The sequence below is a fragment of the Channa argus genome, chromosome 2, assembly GCF_033026475.1.
Source record: "Channa argus isolate prfri chromosome 2, Channa argus male v1.0, whole genome shotgun sequence".
Classification (NCBI taxonomy): Eukaryota; Metazoa; Chordata; class Actinopteri; order Anabantiformes; family Channidae; genus Channa; species Channa argus.
Genome location: NC_090198.1, coordinates 25,779,611 through 25,803,540, shown reverse-complemented (window position 1 = coordinate 25,803,540; position 23,930 = coordinate 25,779,611). Strand labels below are relative to the sequence as shown.

The window sequence follows — 23,930 nt, the reverse complement described above, 5'->3', positions numbered from 1 at the left end:
TATTCCGAAGCCAAGAGGGAAGTGTTTTTTTTTCAGTTGTCACAAAACAGCTAATTAAAGAAGTGATACAGTCCTCATCACGTTGATGTCTAGAGTATGTGTGCACACATAAAAATTGCATTATTTTTTTAATATTTAATATATTTGTACTAGACATTTTCAAACCTTAAAAGCGCAAACATATTTCAGAGTTGATAAGTTTTATCTGAACACTGTTGACCTGAGCCATTCTCTTAAGACATTCACCATCATTTCCTACACTTCTGACTCATATGTTTTCTGAAATATATCCAACTTTCAAAGAAGTTACTAAATGGATGAGGCAAGACTGTAAATGAAAGAAATGTGAAAACCAAAAAATAGTTGCATCAGAGGAAATCTAAATATCGTAGTTTCACTGAGCTTGTTCCTTTTGTTCAAGTGAAGGTGTCGACTTATCTGAAGAGAAGAGTGTTTTTTTAGAATCAGTATATTAGCGGTATTTATCTGTGTAGCATGTTTAAAAAAATGACTCAATCACAGTAAATGAATGGATGGATTATTTACTAAAAATGCAAAATGTGGTAGAAGGCATGAAGAGTGCTCTTATATTTTCCATTTAGCTAATAGCACTGTTTTGCTAGAAGCAACTCACATAAACGGCATGGCCTTGGAGCAAAGCCACATCACACAAAAGGATAATTATTTATTAGTAGAGGAGAGGGGGAGTGTGTGTGTGTGTGTGTGTGTGTGTGTGTGTGTGTGTGTGTGTGTGTGTGAGCGCCTAAGAGATAGGGGTTTTGACCTTAACTCAAGCTTAACTCAATGTGGAACTACACAGGAATGCAGTAACTTGGAATATGCCTATAAATTCAAGACAGCTGCTGTGGATCTTTTAACATTATAGTATTTGTCAGATCAGCACTTGGTTTCCTCCTTTCCTTAAAAGCTTTAAACATCGACAGTGTGTTCGTCTTACTGAAAAAATATACTGTGCTACATTCAGTGCGGCTGTAAGTTAGATTTGATCTGTGATGGGACTGCAGTACTAGGATACTATACATTGCCAATTTCCTTGTTACCTTTAAGATAATAAGATTTAAAGCACATTCTTAAACATCGCACAGGAAGTTTCAAGGTTTATGTTTTCAAACTAAGCATAGTACTTTGTACTGCCAGAACTTATAAAATCTGCTGTTCTGATTTCAAGTCTTTTAACTTGAAAAGATGAGCTGACTGAAAAAACCCTTTTTCCAGCCTTTAAAGAAACAAAAATAGCAAACTTCCCAGCATGCACTGTTTGAGGGTTAAAGCTCTTCAAAGACTTTTATTTTAGTTTCAAATATGATTGCCGGTTTGTAGTACATCGAGTTGTTTTTTTTTCCCATAATACTCCGACAGATGCAGCTGCAAGTTCTTCATTAAATAAAATTATTTTACCTATGTCGGTTCATGTCACAGCGATGCCCCATAACCAGCAAACCAAGGAGAACCCACACACACCCTCCTGGCACACATCAGTGTGTTATATTCAATGTGGAGGTTTGTTATTTAACTGGCATAACGCATATCTCTTGTAAAGACAAAACTTAAAAAAGTTACATACATTTGACATTTTTGTGTAATTAATATGTTGGTTTCTTCCCCCTCCTGCAGACTGTACTTGGCCATCCGCTGTGTTAGACCCAGGAACTGCAGAACCAGCCCCAGCTCATTTGGAGTCGTTTTATGGTCAAGTTTTTGGGTTAATGTGTAAAGTGGGTTATGGATGGAGGGATGTTGCTATGTCTTCCATAGGAAATGGTGATTTAGGAGCAGCTTCTGATTGCTAAATATACTTTCAGTGTTTATAATTGTGATTTTTGTTAACATTTTTCTGTTGGCTAAGAGATGAATCACAGGAGTAAGTTAAATAGTTTATTAATTATTAATCTTCTTGAGTAGGCAAAGTCACTCTCTATAGAAGCAGAGTTGGAGTTTCTCCTAGGAGAACAGACCATGCTGGTAGGAGAAGGCCAATGTAGCTGCTAAGGGTTAATTCGTTTTATTTTTAGATTTGTTAGTCATCTTGTGTTTCTCCACTGTAATTATGCTGCACCATCTTCACTGAAGAGAAAAAAAAAATATTTGGACTCAACTTTGTTTAAAAGTTCGGTTCACCTTTTTAAAAACTAAAAAAGTCGTTGACCATGTTCATCATGTTCATATATCAGTCAGCATTTGCTTGACATTAATGACAATTAGCAATCCAACCCCTTTGATGACAGAAATCCCTCCCGGACCCTCAAGTCTTCACCCCACAGTCTATGCTTAACATTCAATTTTTCACTCCTAGGTGTGAAATTACTCTTTTGACCTTTAAATTAATATTTTATGGGACACCTTAACAATTTCGACCACATTACAGTGGCTCACGATACATTATCCACCACAGAAGTAAATTCATTTTACAAAATTCTTTCATTCATTTTACGTCACACACTCATATAAAAATCTAATGCAAATCTGAGACTGTAGACCAAGGACGAGGCTGTGAGATGAGGAGTGTTAGCCAGGTCCTGTCATCAGCATCTGGAATATTAGTCTAGGATTCCAGTGGAAGTCAGTAACCCCTGATTAGACTTCAAAGAAGTGATGTGTGTATGAGGGGAAGGACTCTACAAAGCTCCAGAGAGAAGAAAACAAAGGACTATGGTTACTGTAGAGTGATGAAATCAACTGTCAAACTGCTGAGGTGGCAGTAACAGAGACAAATGTTGTTGTCTTGTTAGTCAGTGTTGCAAAATTTCATATGTATCCAATTCTAGTTTCAAGTCCATTGAAATGACTTCTTGATGCAGATATTGCAGTGTTTGAGTGTTGCCTGCAGTGCGACTGGATAGTGAACATTCAGGGCAGAACATAACCAGCAGTAGCATCTGCTTGATAATAGGTCAAAGACTAAACTCAATTCCAAAACTGTCCAACTCTGAACCCTGTGGAAGAATGTTCCAGTATTTTTGACCAGTATTTGGGAACGCCTAATACATGTAAACACTGGAGGTCAGGTTATGCTTGAGCAGACGTAGTTCGTGCAACTTGTGAATGCCAGATCGTTGTCAATCAGAAAGTTATTTGACCGACCACAAAATCTCAAGAAGCGTTCTGGCAGAACGCAAAAAACAAACATCCTTTCAGGATGTTTCCATGTTTCTTTCTATAATGTCCATAACCTTAATGCTTCTAAAAACTAAACATCAGCTTCATCTGCTTGGTTTGTCATCATGGAGAAGATAAAGTGCACTGTGACTCAATCTATTCTGGGAAGTTGCAAAAAACAAGTGCAAAGGCAGATGCATATCCCTGAGGAACTCACAGACACACAGAGGATGTCCACGTAGCTGACTTTAAAATAGTAGCAAAGAAAATTAATTTCTCCCAAAACAATTTGACAAGCCTTCTCTGGTCCGCCCACTACAAACAAACACAAACTAAAATAATTTACTGCATGTACAAAAGGTTGTGGCACAATTAAAAGTATCTTGCCAAAAAATCTGAGAAAGGGAGAGACAGAATATGCAGCGCCTGTGAGCCAAGGCAAATGCTGGCTCTGCCTTCCCCAGTGGAGTCTTTAGCAGGGATTCATCAAAAGGTGACGGGGGCCGGGAGAAAACAACCCTTTCAGCCCCAATGACGGATGGCAATCCCCAAATACACCCATTCTTCAGATCAATCTCTGGTTAACTCAGGGTTTAAAATAACATCAATGTGCAGGGAAAGGGAAATGGTCAATACTGCCTCTGACCCTTAACAAGAAATACACAAGGCTTTAACTTTCTACAGCATGACGAGTAAAAAAAAGGAATCTACAAAACATTTGATTCAGCCAGAGAGCGATGCAAGATAAACTACGCAGATATGGGACCTGGCAGGACGCGTGAAAAATAAATTACTTTTTCCATTTTAATAAAAATCCACATTCGCGCTACTGCATCTGAAGATAGTTTATTAATTGGCTTTTAAATCAAGACTGCTGGTGATTTAAAAAGTGACAAAGTTTACATTTTTTAAACACTAATAATCAGTATAGAAACGGCTATGATATGATCATCCAAACAACCTACAGGAGAGGGCTTCCTACAAACCAACAAGTGCTATTATGATGTGCTGACAGTGGCGTAAAAAAAAGGCCCAGTCCTACACTTTTGACTGTTGGCATGGAGACAAATTGATAACAAACTCAACAGCCATGTGTTGTAATTCTTCATCATTTCCCGTGCCAGTGGCCTTAAAGAAAGAGTTACTTCCTAATACCAGCACAGGCAGAACAATATTCCTCTGTCTTCTTCTGCTACTTTGTCAGAAAAATATTTGGTGTTTGTGACCAATCTGGCTCCTGCTCGTTGAGATAACAACATCTGAACTCACTGATTCATCATCACGCTGTGCTTTATCAAGTTGAGGGAACATTTGGAAACATTTACCTAATATCCGCAGTTAATTTCAGTTTAACATAACGTGGCTCTTCCCCCTCACCCACATAGAGAACAACCATTGCCAGTTTTTAATTTTCTCCCGTATCAACCCTGATTCCTCTTCAAAGTGTCGCATATCAGCCCGGAGATAAGAAACGGAGAAGAAAGCTCCGTGGGAGTGTAGGCATTTCCATGGTTCATGTGTCAGACACAACACTGGTGCAGTGATGTTTCACACACCAGTTCTCCTTCATGTTGATCATCACCTTTGCCCTCAATCACCAAACCCAAGATTACCCTCTCCGCTATTTGCATTCACACTCAAAGCTCCTGGAGCAAATGCATGAGGAAAAACTTTAAACCAAAGACTACGCCCCTGCAGATGAAACTTCTGGCTTTGTCTTTTTGACGTGATTATCTGCAGATAAAAACAGGTCACAAAAAAAGCGAAGTTATTGGATTATTATTTGCAGTTTATTAATACAGATTAGCCAAACAGTAGAGAGCAGCACGATGGTGTATGCGGAACTATCTTAAAATCCATTCCTTGCAATTAATTGAATATAGGCAACAGCATACAACTAATCTGTGGTTTTGATAGATTTTAAACAACAACAAAACACACAACTGCAATTCTACAATACAGACGAGGATTTCTTTTTTGGACATTTTACATACGGACACTAGACTTTAAGCATTTTGTGTTTCCATTAATTCTCATCAGCTGGTCATCAAATTGTGCTTTCTTACAATGTCAGCAAAGTAAGAAAAACACCAAAGCCACAGTGTAAGTGTGGTCAGGCCCACTGCCAAACCTGGTAGCTGCACAAAATCAATAGTCACATATGACTTTCTCCTTTTGTTGTGGTATGTATCTCTAGCAGTTCATTACACAGTGAAACCAGATACAAAGTGTGTGTGTCTCTCCAACAAAAATTGCTGAATTGACTGTGCGAGTGTAATTATTTGGTCTTATTTTGGTGGAACAACCAGAGTCATTCTGCCAGTAGTCTGTTGATATGTCTGTAATTTTTGTAGATCTCCTATAGTTAAGACACTGACATAAACATTTTTTTCTCAGTCGGCTGATCATATTTATAGTTTAAACTTACGTTTAAACATGAACGCAGCAAACAAGACACTATAAATTTTAACTTCATACCTAAAAGACTACTTCAAACAGAACATGTAGACCTTTTCCAAATAATAAAGGATAATATGATAATTAAAAAAGACTAAAACTGCACAAAACTATATAAATAACATTTAAATGAAGGCTACCAGTCATTCTACTGTACTATAAACCTGAATCTTCATCGCAGGACTACCAGACATTGTACCATCATCAAGAAGAAGCAGTGGAATAACTGAGCATTGAATTCTGAGGAAGATTAAAACAGATTTTTTTGGAATAACGACTTTATGTCTCATCCCAGCAGGTGTCTCTGTGTCAGCATCAAGGCCAGCCATTATCAGTTTTTTACAGAAAACCACAGCCCTCTTCCATGCTGCCACACCCATAGCAGCTGTGGCCAGGGCGTAAGCAGTCATCAGAAAACATTTCAGATATCTGTAGCGGTTACCATCTGTTGTCATACCCTTGAGCCTCATTCTGAGGCTAGCTGACCAAGGGTTTGTATGATGAGTCTGAGGTATGCACACAATGATGGGAAAATGTACAAATTATTACAGTCAGAACAGAGTGTGACTCTAAAGTCTGACATTTGACTTAAGGGAAATGCCGCTTTACTGCAACTTACTCAATCCTTGTGTGTAATGAAGAGGTGGTGTTAAAAATACATCAGCTGCCAAATTGCATCAAAACATCTGTCATGTCACTGTATATTTTTTAGCTAGTTATCAATGATAACTAAAGCTTAAAATAATCATTGTTTGAAATAATTTGTTACTATCAATCCAAATTTTTTTCTCCTGTGTCCGAGCAATCAATTCATTACTGAGAACATGTATTGGTTGTCTGTTCTCTGTCTTCGGCATCAGCTTTATCAGCGCTGATGAAGCTGTCTTAATGGTATCTCCAAGGCAAAGGTCCACACAGTTTAACATGCCTTTAATTAGTATTTCTGATGTTTGGCACATTTAGCTTCAAGCCAAATATTGTGCAATGGTGTCCCCCAGTAAAATAAATGAGATTCTCTGTTTGACCAGTCCTTTTAAACACGTATTGGTCTTCCTAGTCTATGAGCGTGTGTAATATAAACACTCTTCGATGACAAGAGACCACTCCATCATTAAGAAGCCCCAGTCCTGGTGTAGTGACTCAATCTATCCAGACAGGAAAATCCGAATTCCTGGAAGACTGTAGCTTTTTATTTATTTTATTTTATTTTATTTTTTGCTGCTGCTGGTGCTGCCATTAGGTCGAAACAGAGTACACACATTCCACATGGGGGGGAATAACAACCCCAGATTGCAAACTCACTTTGACTGATTACTGCAAGCTTTTGTATGATATGAAGCTAGTCATTGTGTGATATGGCAAGATAACTTTGGTATTTCATGCATCAGCTTCTCTTTCTGGTTATGCGTGAGTTGACTCACACATTTTAGATGAGCAACACCTTAAAAGAACGAATAAATCCTAACTAATTGAACAAAGGGGACTGTAAATTAATCTTATTGCATGGATGCATATCGGACTGTAACTGTGCTAGGTGATTGATCATCTGGTGCTAGAGGAGATAAGTGACCAGCTATCACAGTAGGCCACAGGAATTCAGTAAGACATGCTCATGGCTATGGTAGATGCGTGATAAAGCTTTGGTGCATAATTTAACTTGTGGTCCAGAAAGGGGCAGAAAAAGGTAAAAAACAAAAAACACTAACAGACACACAGCCACAACATACTGTATATCCAGCTAAAGAAGGTGGAATGGCCAAACAATGTAATCTGTTTATTTGGAGGGATGATTTTTGCCACCTGAGAAATGTCAGAGCAATATTTGCTCAGTATTATCTTTGGTTTTTATTTAAGTCATATAATACCTGGGTCTTTAATTTGCTCTGTTGAATTCAACTGTATTTATTTACCAGCTATTCAATGAATTGGTCTCCCATTTGGTGATGGGCAGGTTGAGTACAGTGGGATAATGTCAGTGGTCAGACCCAACAGTACAGTAGATTTGCAAGCTATAAATCAACAATCAGCAAAACAAAAGATCAATGTTTTGAGGCATGTAGCATGCAACATGCAAAATATTCAAATCACGTCAATTTTATTTGTATAGCATTTTTTCATACATGATGACAATTTAAGGTGCCTCACAAGCCGCATAAAATCAAACCGATCAATATTATCAGATCATATCCAATCAAAATAGCATTGCCTGATGATAACTGAAAAAAAGAAAACCCCAAAAGATCAACAGAGGAGGGATTCCTCTTCCAGAAAAGTAAGCCCAATTTCACGTGTACAGAGCACAATTTGTCCCAGAAACAAAGGCCAAGTAATAAATACAGCCAAAAGTGAAAACCACATCAGCTGAGACACAGACACAGACACAGACACAGACACTCATATACAGATTGTTCACACCTAAGAAAACAAAAGGCCTTCTTTTAAAAATGGAAACAGTGGTAAGTGCTCTCAGTTCATCTGGGCCAAGTTATCTAAAAGCTCCATCTGAAGACCTGCATGTAATTCTGGCAACAGTTAAGCATAGTCAGTAAGAGGGATGTACACTCACTGGCCACTTTATTAGGTACACCTGTTCTAATTTTACAATGTTAGAATTTCTCAGTTTTTAGGTTGAAACCGTCAGAAAGGGGATAATTCTACTCTCTGTTTATTATTGAGGTCAAAGTGGGTAGCGACGTCATACTTGAGTCTATTATAAGAAGAGGTGGTTCTAATGTTTTGGTCCCTCATTAATTAATTTGCTTGCATTCGAATGTACAGGTGTACCTAATAAAGTGGCCAGTGAGTGGCCAGCAATTGTGCAACAGTTAAAATGCCCATTTCAAACTACCAACAGGTAGAAAAGCATTATATAAGTGCAGACAATTTACCAAACTGAGCAGGCCCAATGTGACGACGTGCAAGTGACTTTGGCCCAACAAAACATTATATAACATATTCACGTCACCATCTTGAAAAATTACTTTGTTATCATTTAAATTATTGTAAATATTGTTGTAGCTGTAGTTTTTGGTAGTGAAAAAAAAAATCATAAACATAACAGCATGACATGGGTAAGTGTGTTGTAATAATAGGATTAAAGTGCATCACTGCAACTGTTCCACCCTGTAACAGTTGTTTTATGAAAGCGTTTAGGTCCATCAGAGGGAACCCATGGGATTTCTGCATCCACTGTGAACCACTATGGACTTTGGACTGACCTCGGTTTAAGACCTTGGCTTTGTTTGTTTTTTTTTTGTTTCTTGTGTTTGTGTGTACGTGTTGGGGAGAGAGTGTGTCAGTCTTTAAGTAATTAACAAGCAATTCACTCCACCTAGGGAAGTAGGAAAGTTACTCATGCGATGTATTGTGACAAGGTCACTGGCTAATGGATGAGCCTGAGCAAGGGGATTTTTCAGAGATTGTGAAGGCAGGCGGAACTGTGGGAACCAGACAATTAGTGGGTGGAAGGTAGGCAGCCATGTTGGATGATGACCATGAGCCTGGTTTACATGGATACTCACTACTTGGCTGGCTGACAGGGAGAAATCAGACACCTGGGGTCAACTTACTCTTTAACACACAGTCATTTATCTTTGAGGAGACTGAGCAGGCAATTTGCCAGCAGTTTAGAAAGAGCACATGCTAGTTTCAATCAAAAAATATGAATGATGTCATTAAGAGATAATGACTACATAAATATTTCAGACCTACACAGAAACAAATTTTTGAATATATTTTGGACAATGCAGAGTTGGGGAGAATGCACAATTATATTCAAAAGCATAGACTTATATGAAGAAAAACTGATGTAGGACCATATACCATGACAACATTTGAGTTAATCTAATTCCATGAAATGGTTTCACAACAAACTTTTTTCCCTTATGGAGAGTAACACTCAAGCAAAGCAAAAATCACCTGCATGTGGATGCTGACATGACTCTTTTGGCAACTAGGCAAAGAAACTGGGTTTTAATTAAAAAAAAAAAAAACATTTCCTGCAGATAGATAAATTATATCATTTACATTCCTGCAAAGAAATAGATGATGTCATCTGTTACGTAAATGTGTTGATTTCACAACCTTGACGGAACATGTGATTTCAAGAGGCCCGACTGCCTGACAAACACAGAATAGGCAACACTTTCCCACTGTACTCTGCACACATTGCTAACACTAATCAGTGCAAATTACATAGGCAATGTCTGCAGCTGGATACATCTTGGGAAGACTACACTGCCAGGTGAGGTTTAGAATGACATAAAACAGACAAAATCCTAGTTTAATACATGTACCAGGTACAGTCTACCTCAAGTTTAAAGGTTTATTGTCATTCAGCATTCAAGCCATGAATATTAAAAAGGCTCTTAAGCATCATAGCACACTGTGGCATTTTAAAGACCTTTCAAAGATGACAAAAACAATGTCTCGCGTGCACCTCCAGCTTCAAAGCCTCCAAAACTCTTATTCTGGATTTGAAATACACCAGGCATTTGACAACAGCTGTTAATCAGATAATGAAAGCCTTGTAGTTACACAAGCGCACTTGTGGAGAAGCAGCTATAAATTATTTGCCATGACAGCATACAAGGGCAAGGAGACAGTGAGGGTGGGATTTTGGTACCAGGCACTTGGCTTCCCAACAGAATGACACATCATCCGAGCATTATGGTGAAACAGTCCAGCCATTTCCCCTCAGCACGTTGTTGTAAAGTATATATCCTGCTGATCGCAACAGGGTTCAGTTCCCTAACTGTAACTGCTTAGAGAAATATGTGACAAGAAGACTTTCAGGGAATTATGACATGCCCTAATCTGTTACTGTGGTCTATAATTACTCTAAAGCACACATATTGTTTTGGAAGAAGAACTGTTATTTGCAGTGCAGCTTGAAATTTGGAAACACTCCACAGTGTCTTCAAATGGGATACAGCCTGTTCAACACCTCAAATAATTTCATTGTTTTAAGGTGAACTTTTGTTTCACTTACCCTCTTCACCTCACTTACCTCAATCACAGAGTAGCCTGCCATGGTAACAATGCACAGGATCCCAGCTGGTACAGAGGTCCTGCACCATACCCACAGGTCGCTGGGTGTATGGTGGAAGGCTGTTGCCCTCTGACACTGACAGTGTTTCCTGGTTGCAAAGCTCTGGGCCCGGCCTGCCACGGTGGTCTGCACAGATGGACTGAAGCTCAATCAGATAACCTCTGCATGGGATAGGGGAGGTCAGGTTCACCTCTCTTATCCAAAACATCCAGGGTTAATCTCCCAGAGAGGTTAATGATATCTTCATAAGGACATGTATTAAAGCACTAAGGCTTAGGATATGTTGGTGGAAGTCCTGTGGACTAATAAAAATTAGGAGTTTGTATGACGTGTGATGGAGGGGGGTGCAAAAGCTGCAGCTATGCATCACTGACAGGGTTTTTTGTAAACCTATCTGGATATTTATAATGAACTAGTATAAATAATACTGATAGATATTTTTTTAATTACCTACAGGTTTAAAAGTCCCGGTGTTTTTTTTTTGTCTTTTTTTTTTGGTATGCTGTTGTGGCTTTAACAACTTGACCCGGAAGTGTAAGAGTTTAGCCGGCGCTGTTGCCTTTTCTTTTCCGCTCAGGTATACTTAGTGTTGGGAGCGTGGATTTCATTATCTAGGCTCACAAAATCACTAAAAATGAGCGTTCCGGCATTTATCGACATCACGGAAGAAGATCAGGTATGACCACTGTTATTGTAAACGTGTTGTGCATTGTTCCGCCTGTGGATGTTTCGAAAAACTGAAATTATACAGCCACATAGCGTGTTAGCTAGCTGAAGTGCTAAGCGCCTCTAGCTGCTGACAAATTGTGCATGTTAGCTAGCCACACACGGATGGTGTGTCATATGTGGAAGCACAGCATCAACAATTATATATTTAAGCTTACTGATTAGATGATGTGGGTCAGTTGAGAATTATTGCTGTTAGCTGCTGTTTTTAGCTAAATGTATTTACGGCAAACGCAGTCATGTCTTGAATGTTGTAGGATAGCTAAAAATGCTAACTGCCAAGCTAACGTTAGACATCCAAATAAACAAAAACATACAAAATTAGTAAGCCACCAAGCACCCTGCTTGCTACACATTTATTGTAGGTAACGTTATAAAGCTAATACGTTAGTGTCAATCAATCATGTTTAGCTGTTGTAATATTTGTAATACTTAATTATAAAATCAAATTAAAATCAAGTGGTGGCACACTCCTTTTTTCTTTTTTTTTACCTTGGTACTTTTTGGAAAGTACTTAATTTAACTGTAAATGTAAATAATTTCCCTTTTTATACAGGCTTCAGAGCTGAGAGCCTACATCAAGTCCAAAGGAGCCGATATCTCAGAAGAGAACTCAGAAGGTGGACTTCATGTGGATCTGGCTCAGATCATTGAAGCATGTGACGTCTGCCTCAAGGATGATGACAAAGGTAATGTAGGTGATGGTGAAGGGAATTTAACCCTACTGTGACAAAATATTGACCACCCATACTTGGTTTTAGAAGTGTTCTAGTAAAACGATCGATCCATCATGCACATAGCAGGACCTTTGAATTCACCTTAAGAGATTGCAGTCATCAGTGTTTTTAATTAAACCTGTATTTTCCATGGTGTGATGTCAATATGTCTCACATAAATACAATGTATTTATATCCAGTGCACATGAATCTGTCCTACAGCTGGACTTCTCTCAACGACTATGTCTCTGCAGATGTAGAAAGTGTGATGAACAGCATTGTGTCCCTGCTGTTGATCCTGGAGACGGAGAAGCAGGAGGCTCTCATTGAAAGTCTGTGTGAGAAACTGGGGAAGTTCCGTGAAGGAGAGAGGCCCTCCCTCAGGATGCAGCTGTGAGTTCTATAACTTTATACTTTTCAACTCTGTTTACTTTTAAAAGAATAGATTAGAGATGTAGGGAAAGTAAGGTTATTGGTTTTGTGCTATACAAGATAGTTAACATTATCAAAATGGCATTAGAAAACGAAGCATTTGACTGACTGATTCAAAAGAAACTCTCTCTATTATGCTATGGTGTTATAGGCTGAGTAACCTGTTCCATGGCATGGATGAGAATACTCCTGTGAGGTATACGGTCTACTGTTGTCTCATTAAGGTGGCAGCAACCTGTAATGCCATCTCCTTCATCCCCAGTGACCTCGATCAGGTATGTTTGTCCGTAAATAAATGTAATAGTTAACAACATAAACATAACCATGAGGGGGCTACACTTTTTGCTGTTGTTTATGAAATGTTTTTATTTTTTTATTTTTTATTTTTTTAAATGCTGATTAGGTGCGCAAGTGGATTATCGACTGGAACCTTAATATAGAGAAGAAGCACACACTGTTGAGGCTTGTATATGATGCACTGGTTGACTGCAAAAAAAGGTAACCAGATCACATGTGTAAAAATGTGTTTTGGCATGCACCAAATTCAGAATGTTAATACACTTTAGAGAGTGATTATAAACTCCTGAAAACAAAACAAAAAAACATGCCATTATAATGTATGTTGTTCTTGCAGGAAATTATTTTAGTAATTAAGAGAGTTAACAATGTGTTTTACTTGTTTCAAAGTGAGGCTGCGGCAAAAGTGATGGTGGAGCTGCTGGGAAGTTACACAGAAGACAATGCTTCACAAGCCCGTGTTGATGCCCACAGGTAAATATCAAAGCCTTGTTAAACTTTTGTCATTAAGCCTTTATATTTTGTATTCCCATACTTAAAATCTTTCTCTGTGCCTTTTTAGATGTATCGTCCGTGCTCTTAAAGACCCTAACACCTTTCTGTTTGACCACCTGCTTACCTTGAAACCTGTTCGCTTCCTGGAGGGAGAACTCATTCATGATGTGAGTAATAAAGGAGGTGTAATGCTTTGCATTGAGGATTATGCACGGTTGTATCTGTGACGGGTGAGGCAAACACAGCCCAGCGTTAAATTGATGACTCGTTAATCAGTTTGAAAGCAGAGCAGCAATAATATTTGTGAAATGACAGCTGAACAGGTTCAGACAGTTATTGAGTTGTATGTACATTTTTGTAGAGTTTTGACTGGTCAACGCAGTAGCAGACCTAACGGTATTGATAGTTTAACACAATGAATTAGAAATAAATCACTAAGTAAAGAACTAGAGAAATGTGCTGTTTGTTTCATAACCTGAAGTTGTCCATCTGTGTGAAAATGGTGATCTAAGTAATAATTGTTCCTTCTTTTGATTCTCTTTTCAGCTATTAACCATCTTTGTGAGTGCAAAACTAGCAGCCTACGTAAAGTTTTACCAGAGTAACAAAGACTTTATTGACTCTCTTGGTAAGTAGGTTGAGATAGCTGCATCATTTCTGCACACACGAACAACAAAATATTTACACGAATATTTTAAATATTATTAATTATTAATATTTACACGTGCTGTTGCCCAAACACCTCACATGCACTTAGATTCTGCTATTACATCTAAGGTTGTAAAGTAGGAAATCATCTTGGGATTTAGTTATAAAGCTAAATTAGGTGTTTAGCTATTCTGAATAAATGTTTTTGTGAAATACAAATTAATTTTTCCCATAGGGCATGGCAGCATTGTATATGTTTCAGATTTTTTTTGCAGAGCACAATGCTCTATTGACACAGTACAAGAATGTGAGCTCATCAGCAGATAGTCTTTTCCCCACTACTAAACACTTTGGCGTAATTAAAAGCATGTGTAGGGTGTACTCTCAAAACAGACGATGGAGGTTGATGTTTGTGTTAGTGAGTAGATTCCCTGACTGCACGCTCCCAACTGTAAAAACAGTTGTCACAGGGAAACTCCCAGACTAGTCAGCTATGACTATTTTGCGCTTAATGATCCCTGTGTTTTTCTGCCCAGGCCTGTCTCATGAGCAAAACATGGCCAAGATGCGTCTGCTGACATTCATGGGCATGGCGGTGGAATTCAAAGAGATCTCGTTTGACACCATGCAACAGGAGCTGCAGATCGGTGCTGATGATGTTGAGGCCTTTGTTATTGACGGTAAACACTGCACACAGCATGCTGTTATCTCTTTAACTAAAAAACTTTTTCCTTCCTTAAATTTTAGGGACATGCTGATGATTGTGAAAAAGAATGGCATACAGCCAATAATGGTTCTTTTAGTGTTTTGTGACTGGGATTAGTGTTTGCTGTCTTGTGTTAGTAGACCTTTCTTTCAGGACTTTTGCTGTGTCTTAATTGCCTTCCTGTCTGCTTTTTCCTTTTAGCTGTGCGTACCAAGATGGTGTACTGCAAAATTGACCAGACACAGCAAAAAGTGGTTGTGAGGCAAGTAACACCAATAAATCTTTACACGTGACTTAATTTTGTTACATTTTGGGTAAGTGTGATGGCTCATAAATTAAACAGGCCTGTAGATAAGTTTACTTGGATCATCAAAAAACTGTCCTGAGATTGGCTGTCACCATAGCACCACAGCGGCAGTTCTGATGAGAGGAACTTTTTCAATAAACTATCATTTTGCAATAGTGTTTATTTTAAAGCTCGGATTTATTTATTTGGTTGTTTGTTTTATTTATATATATATATATTGTTTTTTGGGGGGGGGGTAAACTGGATGGGCCTCTCATTGGTATTATTAGATGAAATTCTATTACTAACAACTTCAGGTTTCCATTCAGGTAGTGTTTTCTTGTCTTACAAATTAAGGGCTTGTGTTTTTGTTGTTTTATTTTCATTTATATATGAAGTTTGTTCCTGCATTGTGGTAAAAAAAAAAAACTTGTTTTCTGTTCATTCTTCTTTCTGCCTCCATATGACTATGATATGAGATCTTAATACAATTTAGGGCAAATCATGTCCTCTCCAGGAATGTGGAGGACATGGCCCTGACCGGCATACCTTTATGTCAATTTAACATTATTACTTTTCTGTTTCCACTCAATCAGCCACAGCACACACCGCACCTTTGGCAAGCAGCAGTGGCAGCAGCTGTCTGACACCCTCATCTCTTGGAAGGCCAACCTAGCAACCGTCAAGACCAGTCTGCAAGCCCTGTCACCTTCTGCTTAATTCCACCTTAACCCAAATGTCTACATTTTCTGGCCCTCTACTCTTTTCTGCTTTCTAAATTCCCAGACTGAAGCAATCAGTTTAATATTCATCTAATAAACAACAATGGATCACCTGTAATTGCTTTTTTTTTTTTCATGTTGAATAATGCTGCAAGTTGCATTTGGTGGATTTATTTAATATATTTTTGAGAAATGGGCAAAAGATTTATTGTGCCATTTAAGGCTTATACGTTTACTGTGTAATTAGTCTTTTCAGACAACTACTCCACTAGTTGCCTTATCATATATTCAGAAATCCATAGTGTCCATAATGGGGCTCACACTCCAGCAGCTCCCAACATCTGGTTTTAGTTAAAGGACCGAATGCCAGTATTAGATGAGCTGTGACTTGGGAAGAGAAATATTCTGCAACAATGGGGTCAGTTGGCTGGAAACACATGAGAGGTGGCAATAGTTACTTGAACTTAAGATGACCCTCTCTGTGGAGGTTAGAACTGTATGACTGTGACATTAACGCTTAAAAGCTTGTGGTGTAGGCTGATTCACTGCCTTGTTAAATTTGAAACTGTCCACCAGGTTACAAATACTTGTTCAACTCTAGTCCGAATGACTCATCCTGTCTCGATGTGCTGGGAAAGTGGAAAAACAAGGATGTTCAACTTTAAGTTGGCCTTGCATTTGCCTGTTGTAATGTAAAGTGCCATTTATCCCCCATGGAAGGCACCGGTCCCGAGCATCAGGATGTGAACTCTTAATGATATATGGCCCAAGCATTAGGTGTAAAAGTGGGCTGTTGAAGTTCTTTGCCTCTGGGGTTGTGTTGAAGTCAGCACAAACTGACAAAGTGCAGAGAGCTGACATTACAATCTTTGAATACCCACCCCCACCCCAAATCCACCGTGCATCCATTTTCTGTGACTCAAAGCTACAGCTCAGCCTGTTTACTTCTTTAGTTTGGGTAATACTGTAGCCATGCTACTGTAGTATTTTTACTCAGAGTAAATGGACATTAACAGTACGCATTTAGTGCTTCGGTGGATTTTAATACTGTCATACCAGAGGTCTGCTGAGGCTCACCTCTCACTTCTGCTCAGTTGTGTGCAGGGTGCAGCATCTCTAGCTCTTATCAGCGAGTATGAATCACAAAACAGAAAGTTTGCAAACTCTAAATGTTCATTTCTGTCTCTTAACATCTGCCTTTCTTTTCTCTGTAAGAAATGGCTTTTCATCTACTGTTCTCTGGACAGTGATTCCTTTCTATTCTTGTCTCCAATTTGTGTCACTGGTTTTACGTGACTGTTTTGTGAATGGTCCCAGATGTACAAACTGTTCTGTGGTTGGTTTATCTGGTGCAATGCCCTGACCCCTTATCATAGTCAGATAGAGGTAGTTTTGCATTGTCCAGCGATTAAAAGCAAATGAGCTTATTTTCCACTGGCCACCTTTGCAGTCATGCTATCAGTAGTGGTGGAATTTGTGCATTTTCTCTAGTACTGTACAGATTTGAGTCACTTGCATTTGAAATTATAACATTGTAAAAGTAGAATTCGTCGCAGACCTGCTGTATTGCATTGCATTACTTTGTGACTCTTTAGCTCCAGGCCCTCGATTGGGAACTATTGGACTAAAACCATAGCCTTACATTGACCAGCGTTTACAATGGGTTAACAATTGTTTCTTTTATTCTTCTTTTTTTCCTTTCGGGGAAAGAATATCTAGAGAATCTCAACATCTTAAACTCTGCTACCTCCAGCTCTGCCTCCTGTCTTTTCTTCAGTGCCACTGTCTCTAAGCCGAACAACATCGCTGGTCTCACCACCGTCTCGAACACCTTTCCTTTCATTCTCGCTGATACTCTTTTATCACACAACACACCTGACACTTTTCTCCACCTGCTTGCACTCGCCTGTTTTTCACCTTCTTCACCTCTGCTCCCTGTAACTCTGTCCAACCTAGTATACAACTCCACATATGCTCCTTGTTTGGCCTTTGCCACCTCTACATTCGCCTTATGCTGCATCTCCCTGTACTCCTGTCTTCAGTCGTCTCAGTGTCCCACTTCTTCCTAGCTAACCTCTTTCTCTGTATACACTTCTGAACTTCCTCATTCCACCAACAAGTCTCCTTGTCCACTTTCCTCTTTCCTGATGACACACCAAGTACCCTCCTACCTGTCTCCCTGATCACATTAGCTGTAGTGGTCCAGTCATCTGGAAGCACCTCCAGATGACCCAGAGTCTGTCTCAGTTTCTCTCTGAAAACTACACAATATTCTTCCTTTTTCAACTTCCACCACTTCGCTCTCTGCTCTGCCTTTGTCCTCTTCATCTTCCTCACCACCAGCATCATTTTACACACCACCATCCTGTGTTGTCTGGCTACACTCTCCCCTACCAATACTTTACAGTCACTGATCTCTTTCAGATTACAACGTCGACACAAGATGTAGTCCACCTTAGTTCTTCTACCTCCGCTCTTATACGCCACCCTATGTTCCTGCCTCTTCTGGAAGAAAGTGTTCACTTTCCATCCTCTTTGGAAAGTTTACCACCATCTGTTCTTCTACGTTCCTGTCCTGGAGACCAAACCTGCCCATCACATTCTCATCACCTCTGTTCCCTTCACTTACATGTCCATTGAAATCTGCACCAATCACCACACCCTCTCACCTCTGGGGATGCTCTGCATCACTTCCTCTAACTCACCCCAGAATTTGTCTTTCTCTTTTAACTCACATCCTATCTGTGGGGCATAACCACTAACAACATTGAACGTCACGCCTTAAATTTCCAGCTTCAGACTCATCACCCTGTCTGATACTCTTTTCACCTCCAGAACGTTCCTCACAAACTCCTCTTTCGGGATAACTCCTACTCCATTTCTCTACCTATCTGACACATGGTAGAACTACTTGAACCCTGCTCCTAAGCTTCTAGCCTCGCTACCCTTCCACCTGGTCTCCTGGACACACAGTATATCCACCTTCCTTCTCTGCATCATGTCAACCAACTCTCTAGCCTTCCCTGTCATAGTCCCAACATTCAATGTTCCTACTGTCAGTTCTACACTCTTAGCTTTCCTCTTCTCTCTCTGCCTATGAACACGCCTTCCTCTTCTCCTTCATCTACCAACAGTAGCGCAATTTACACCAGCACCCTGTAGGTCAGCAGCACCAGTGGTGGTCATTGTTAACACGGGCCCTGACTGATCCTGTTTGGAAGTCAGATTCAGTGTGGAAGTCATAATTCACACGTTTAATTTAGCATGTGTTTACGTCAGATGCCCTTCCTGACACAACCCTCTGCGATTATCCAGACTTGAGACTGACACAAGCAGACATTGGCTTGTGGCCTTCCTTTATTTTATAAAAATATGTCAGTCATTGGCATTGTTATATTTGGTTGACTTTTGCTGACTTTTTGACTGTTTTACTGTAAAAAAATATATTAGTATATTGTGATAATGGTACTGTTAATGTAATCTTAATACTCCTGTGTTTGAGCACAATCCTCATTGTGTTATCTCATTTTGCATAAATTCCCCAGCAGTGAGGCATTTTGAATCATTATGTCTAAAATATAGTAGTATTTGGTGTAAGGTGGCATCCAACATCCCATACTAGATAAAGTCTGGAGTTTCTCATTTCTTCACCCCTTTTCTTGATATCAACATTCCTCTGGGTAAATCTAAGAGTCTGACAGTATCCAGAGATGTAAGACAAGTACAAAAGAGGGGCTCTCACTACGCTTCAATTAGCACCATCTAGTAGTCAGCGAGATAATGTTCCGTTACATCCTATCTCTGCTTAACATAAACACTGACCAAGAGACGCAGAGCCTCTGGGATAGACTTGTCTATCTATGTGGGCAGTCTGAAGCATAAACACTATTGCAGAGGATAGTTTACTAAGAACAATGTGAATTTTACTGCATGTTTTGCTGTTTGTGGTGTCTGTAAAGTTGCTATAGTTGCAATGGAAAAAGCAAAAAACTAAGTCAATGTGGACTCTAGAGCCCATTCCTTTACCCTACAAGGCTTGTGCATGGTAGGGTAGTCACCAGCTCCCAAGCTACTGAGAGGTCTCATGAGACTAGGTTTGGTACTTTTAAGAAAGTCCTGATGCAAAGATCCCTTTAAAGATAGCATCGTGTTACAGTATTTGGAGGTGAAGATACAACATTGTAAACATGAAAAAGGCACAGAGACTGAAGCAGTTAAAATGTCATCAAAGTAAGAGGATCCTTTAAATCCCAGTAAAGCATAGTTGGTGAGATCAACCAAAGGTTAAACTGCAAACATAGAAAGCATTTTATCAGTGAGTGCAGTGGAAAAAAATGTGTTACCCTGCATTTAAAGTTAGCGTTAAACTGTTTTATTTAGTATAAGTACAATACGATGCATATGTTTTTAAAAGATTGTGTGTTTTAAAACCTTATAGCACCAAAATGTGCATTTTTTTAATTTTGTAGGCTGTAGACCATTATTTCTGTTTACATTCATTTTATTATTATGAGTAGTAGTATCACCATTACCATTATTAGTAGTAGTATTGAATGCAGCCAGTCATTCTAATCAAGCGTTAAGGCTCCAAATGTTACTGAGGTCCAGCTGTGGTCTTGTGACGGTGTGTGTGTGACAAAGGTGCCTTCTGAAAACTACTTTCGCGTTCGTGGTTCCGGATGCCACCTAGCGTCCAAATGTTTCTACTTGGCCCCTTACTTATCAACTTATCCAGGTAAACTGCCTCGATTGCTCTAGTCTGCGCAGGTAGTCCAGGAAGAACTGGTGTTACAACAGTTGGGAGTAAACAGAAAGCGCTCCTTAACTTTTCCGGAATTGTTTGGAGTGATTCATGACGAATTTGGCTGTGGTCTGTTGGATTATTCTTTCAAAGAAACAAGCCCCGTTGACGTTTTTCTGAAGGAGACGCCACAGTTATCTGTGACTGTCCGTGAGCATTTCCTGAATCGTCCTTACCAGCGCCGAGGCTTCGGACACGTCTCAACTCTAGGTTTCATTTTACGCCCATCATTATGTGCCACTTCTTATCATAGGTAATGTAGGATTCAACTTTGACTTTATCTGGTGTTGGTTGGTTGAAGAACAGTGTGTACATAGTAGTTTTAAAAGGCTGAGTGTTACTCTACATTTTATAATGTCTAGTATTTCATGCCCTTCCCGCTGTTAGTGCACACTTCTACGCGTCATGTTGTTTCACCTGCTCCTACTCCTTCAACTGCTGTCCTGCGGAGATCTGGCCTGCATGAGAAGGCTGTTCTCCAAACATGAAGACGACAATGAAGGTGAGTTATTTTTATTTTTATTTTTATTTTTTTAGGAATAAATCTATATGTAATCCATTGTTTGTTTGTTTTTCCGCGAATGACTTTATCTGTTTGAACATGCTCCTAGTGTTTGTAACTGAGGGGGACGCGAATTCGTTCCTGGGACGCCATCTCCTCTTCAACCGGTTTGATTTTGAGATGTTCGTTCCTGGGAATCTGGAAAGAGAGTGCTATGAAGAAGTGTGCAATTACGAGGAGGCGAGGGAAGTCTTTGAAAACATCCCGAAAACAGTTAAGTCTTCTCACTAAGATCATAGGATGATTATTAAGAGGGAGGCCTTGCGGCAGATGTGATAATGATTTTTTTTGCTTGTTTTGCAGGATACTTTTTGGAAGGAATATACTTCAGGTGAGTTAGAGAGAAAGAAAAAGGTCAATTTGTTCCAATCACATGTAATGAAAGATCATGGCAAAACTAGTAGTGTGTGTGTGTTGTTTATGGAGACTTCTAACTTTCCTGTAACAAAGATAATTATGGGGTTTTTAAAAAACCTGTTTCACAACTTTTGCCATCGCTTATACCTTGGAAAATTATTGCAAGGTCTACTGCTGTGAACACACCATAGTCTACTCCTCTGAAAACAAAAGTTATGACAAATCATTAAAACATTCATTGACTATTTCAAAGTCAATATCAGTCAAGCTCAGTGGTATCGTCCTATGTTCTGTGGTGTGCGATGATCCACAGGCAAGGAAAACCCCTCGCGGGTGGATGTGACATCGCTTTTGGTGGGACTGATCGCTGGTGGAGTGGCCATTGTTATTATTGGCATCTTGATCTGGTATGCCTGTAACGGAAAACACAAGAGCAACTTGAGCCGTGCAAGGTGAGTGAGAGGGTCTTATTATATTCCATGTTATGTATATTATCGTTATCCTTTGCACAATAAACCCTGTGCAGGGCTTGAAGGAGTTGAAAACTGAGAATAGAGTTTGCTTATCCTGCTCTTGTCCAGTACTGATGTTACCCATTAAGGCAGTCTGTTCATTATTTTGTGTAGGAATGAATGTATTTTCATTCCCACTTGTAAAATAAAATAAGGAATAAAGAAAGTAAAGAACAATGCTGACTTTAAATCTAATACACAGGAGTGACACGATACATATCTCTGATCTCTTCTTACAGTTCCATACAGGTTCGCAATAGGAGGACTAATGCTTCTCTGATCATGCGACGGCTAGAGGAGGTGTCCTTACAACCTATCAGCACACATGAATCGATACCCCCATTGGCGGAAGTTGACCCACCAGGGCTCCCCTCCTATGAGCAGGCAATTGCGAGAAATGGACCGCATGATGCACCACCTCCCCCTTATCCTGGGTATTTGCATACGGATTTTTATTTGCAGCTATATTAAAACCAACTTTTTCCACTTATAACGCACCCAAGTTTCTCTACACACACACATACACACACACAAAGAAAATAATGCAGTCACACACACGGAATTCCAACATATTTTATTACATTCGCATTTACATTTAGTCATTTGGCAGACGATTTTATCCAAAGCAACATACAACTGAAGTCAAGCAAACAGAGTCTGAGTTGCTTGACTCCACTTTTTAGGTTTAACTGCATAGGAAGTAGGGGAAGAGTTCTGTTTACACCGGTTTGCTAAATATTGGGTGTGGGGCTGCTGAGTGTGCAGAGTTCAGTGGCTCGTTCCACCTTCGTAGTACCAGTGCCCCGAAGAGCTTTGCTTGAGATCGTTTGGATGGTGATGGGACCACCAGATGCTGTTCATTGACAGAGCACAGTGGGCAGGGGGGGATTGTAGACTCGGATGAGGTAGTTCAAATAGGCAGGTTGAGTTGACTGCCCTGTAGGTAAAAGTCAGACAGGAAGCCAGTGCAGATATCTGGATAATCCATAGTAGCATAACTTTTCTTCTTATTTTTCACTTTAGCTCAAGACCCGGAAGTGTTCGACGTTAGTATCGTCAGGACAACGTAACTCCATGACTGTCAACATCAAACTGTGACTTGGGACTTCTGTTTATTGCTTTGATAAAGCCCCAAAATAATTTTCTTAAATTTTTAAATAGTTTTATCTGCTGGTGTACTTTTCTTTTTCTTTTATTTTTTGGTTGCTCCTGCATCTTCTTCTGCTTTTTCCAAAGTGTTGTTTTAAGATAGCTTCTGTTTTCTCAGGTGTGATTATGCTGAATAAGCTTTATAATACATTTTACTGACTTCGCTGCTTTTTATCAAAATGAAGGATCAGTAATGTGTTTTAAATACTTTGCTTGGTAAAGAGCAGTTGCCTCAGATGTAATATGCATAACACTAAATGTAAATGTTTCATTGCACAAGTATTAATGTTAACTGCAAAAAGACAGACTGATGTGTCCTGTCCCCTTTAGAAGGAAAATCGTATCAGCAAAACAGTAGAATGAAGCTTTTAGTAGAATGATAATTAATATTCCCATGAATTTAATAAATTGCTTCACTTCACTCCAAGCTGTATATCAACATATTCTACTTTGGGTTTTAATGTACACATTTTCAAGCTTCTTTATAATGTTCTAGATTCAGCTTATGTTCGAGTCGCCAACTAATGAAATGTTTCTTTTAATATATGAAGTTGTTTTTACTTTCAGTAGCTTCAGGAGTTGAGAGGTGATGACCAAATCTCTGCATTATGAGAATTTATTGAGAGCTTGTTGTTGAAGTTGATCTATTTAAAATGAAGAATCCTTTTTGATTAAAATTTATATAAATGTCTATTTTAATGATCTTATGCGTCATTTTTCAGCTGCAACATTGTATGAAGTATCTGTGCAAGTTGACATTAACTGTTCCAGTGACTGAAATTTATTGTAAATATCAGCTCTGTCGTATATTTGTGTGTTTTTTAACTTATGAAGAAAATATATAAACTGTGACATTGCAGTCAATAGCAGCTATTTCCAATGCATCTTATGCCTCTG

The 23,930-nt window shown here is 39.2% G+C and overlaps 2 protein-coding genes across 2 annotated transcripts; both read left to right on the top strand.

Moving 5' to 3' along the window:
- Positions 1–11,162: 11,162 nt before the first annotated feature.
- Positions 11,163–15,770, top strand: eif3m (eukaryotic translation initiation factor 3, subunit M). Its single transcript, XM_067487456.1, has 11 exons — positions 11,163–11,300; positions 11,907–12,039; positions 12,321–12,459; positions 12,650–12,773; positions 12,902–12,996; positions 13,186–13,269; positions 13,358–13,457; positions 13,837–13,918; positions 14,475–14,618; positions 14,846–14,906; positions 15,527–15,770. The coding sequence occupies exons 1-11, from the start codon at positions 11,259–11,261 to the stop codon at positions 15,648–15,650; spliced, it is 1,128 nt and encodes a 375-aa protein (XP_067343557.1). The 5' UTR covers positions 11,163–11,258; the 3' UTR covers positions 15,651–15,770.
- A 4,624-nt stretch (positions 15,771–20,394) lies between these two features.
- On the top strand, positions 20,395–23,724 carry prrg4 (proline rich Gla (G-carboxyglutamic acid) 4 (transmembrane)). The gene is made up of 7 exons (XM_067487470.1): positions 20,395–20,706; positions 20,841–20,955; positions 21,065–21,228; positions 21,319–21,346; positions 21,686–21,824; positions 22,124–22,318; positions 22,908–23,724. Exons 2-7 carry the CDS (start codon positions 20,859–20,861, stop codon positions 22,933–22,935), a joined length of 651 nt encoding a protein of 216 aa, XP_067343571.1. The 5' UTR covers positions 20,395–20,706; positions 20,841–20,858; the 3' UTR covers positions 22,936–23,724.
- The last annotated feature ends 206 nt before the right edge of the window (positions 23,725–23,930 follow it).

What these genes read in the sequence shown, in the direction of transcription:
- prrg4 (XM_067487470.1), top strand. Translation starts at nt 20,859, where the DNA reads ATGTTGTTTCACCTGCTCCTACTCCTTCAACTGCTGTCCTGCGGAGAT. An exon ending in TTGAAAACATCCCGAAAACA is followed by an intron (nt 21,229 to 21,318) that starts GTTAAGTCTTCT and finishes CTTGTTTTGCAG; the next exon opens with GATACTTTTTGGAAGGAATA. An exon ending in AGCAACTTGAGCCGTGCAAG is followed by an intron (nt 21,825 to 22,123) that starts GTGAGTGAGAGG and finishes CTCTTCTTACAG; the next exon opens with TTCCATACAGGTTCGCAATA.
- eif3m (XM_067487456.1), top strand. Translation starts at nt 11,259, where the DNA reads ATGAGCGTTCCGGCATTTATCGACATCACGGAAGAAGATCAG. An exon ending in TCCCCAGTGACCTCGATCAG is followed by an intron (nt 12,774 to 12,901) that starts GTATGTTTGTCC and finishes AATGCTGATTAG; the next exon opens with GTGCGCAAGTGGATTATCGA. An exon ending in AGACTTTATTGACTCTCTTG is followed by an intron (nt 13,919 to 14,474) that starts GTAAGTAGGTTG and finishes TTTTCTGCCCAG; the next exon opens with GCCTGTCTCATGAGCAAAAC.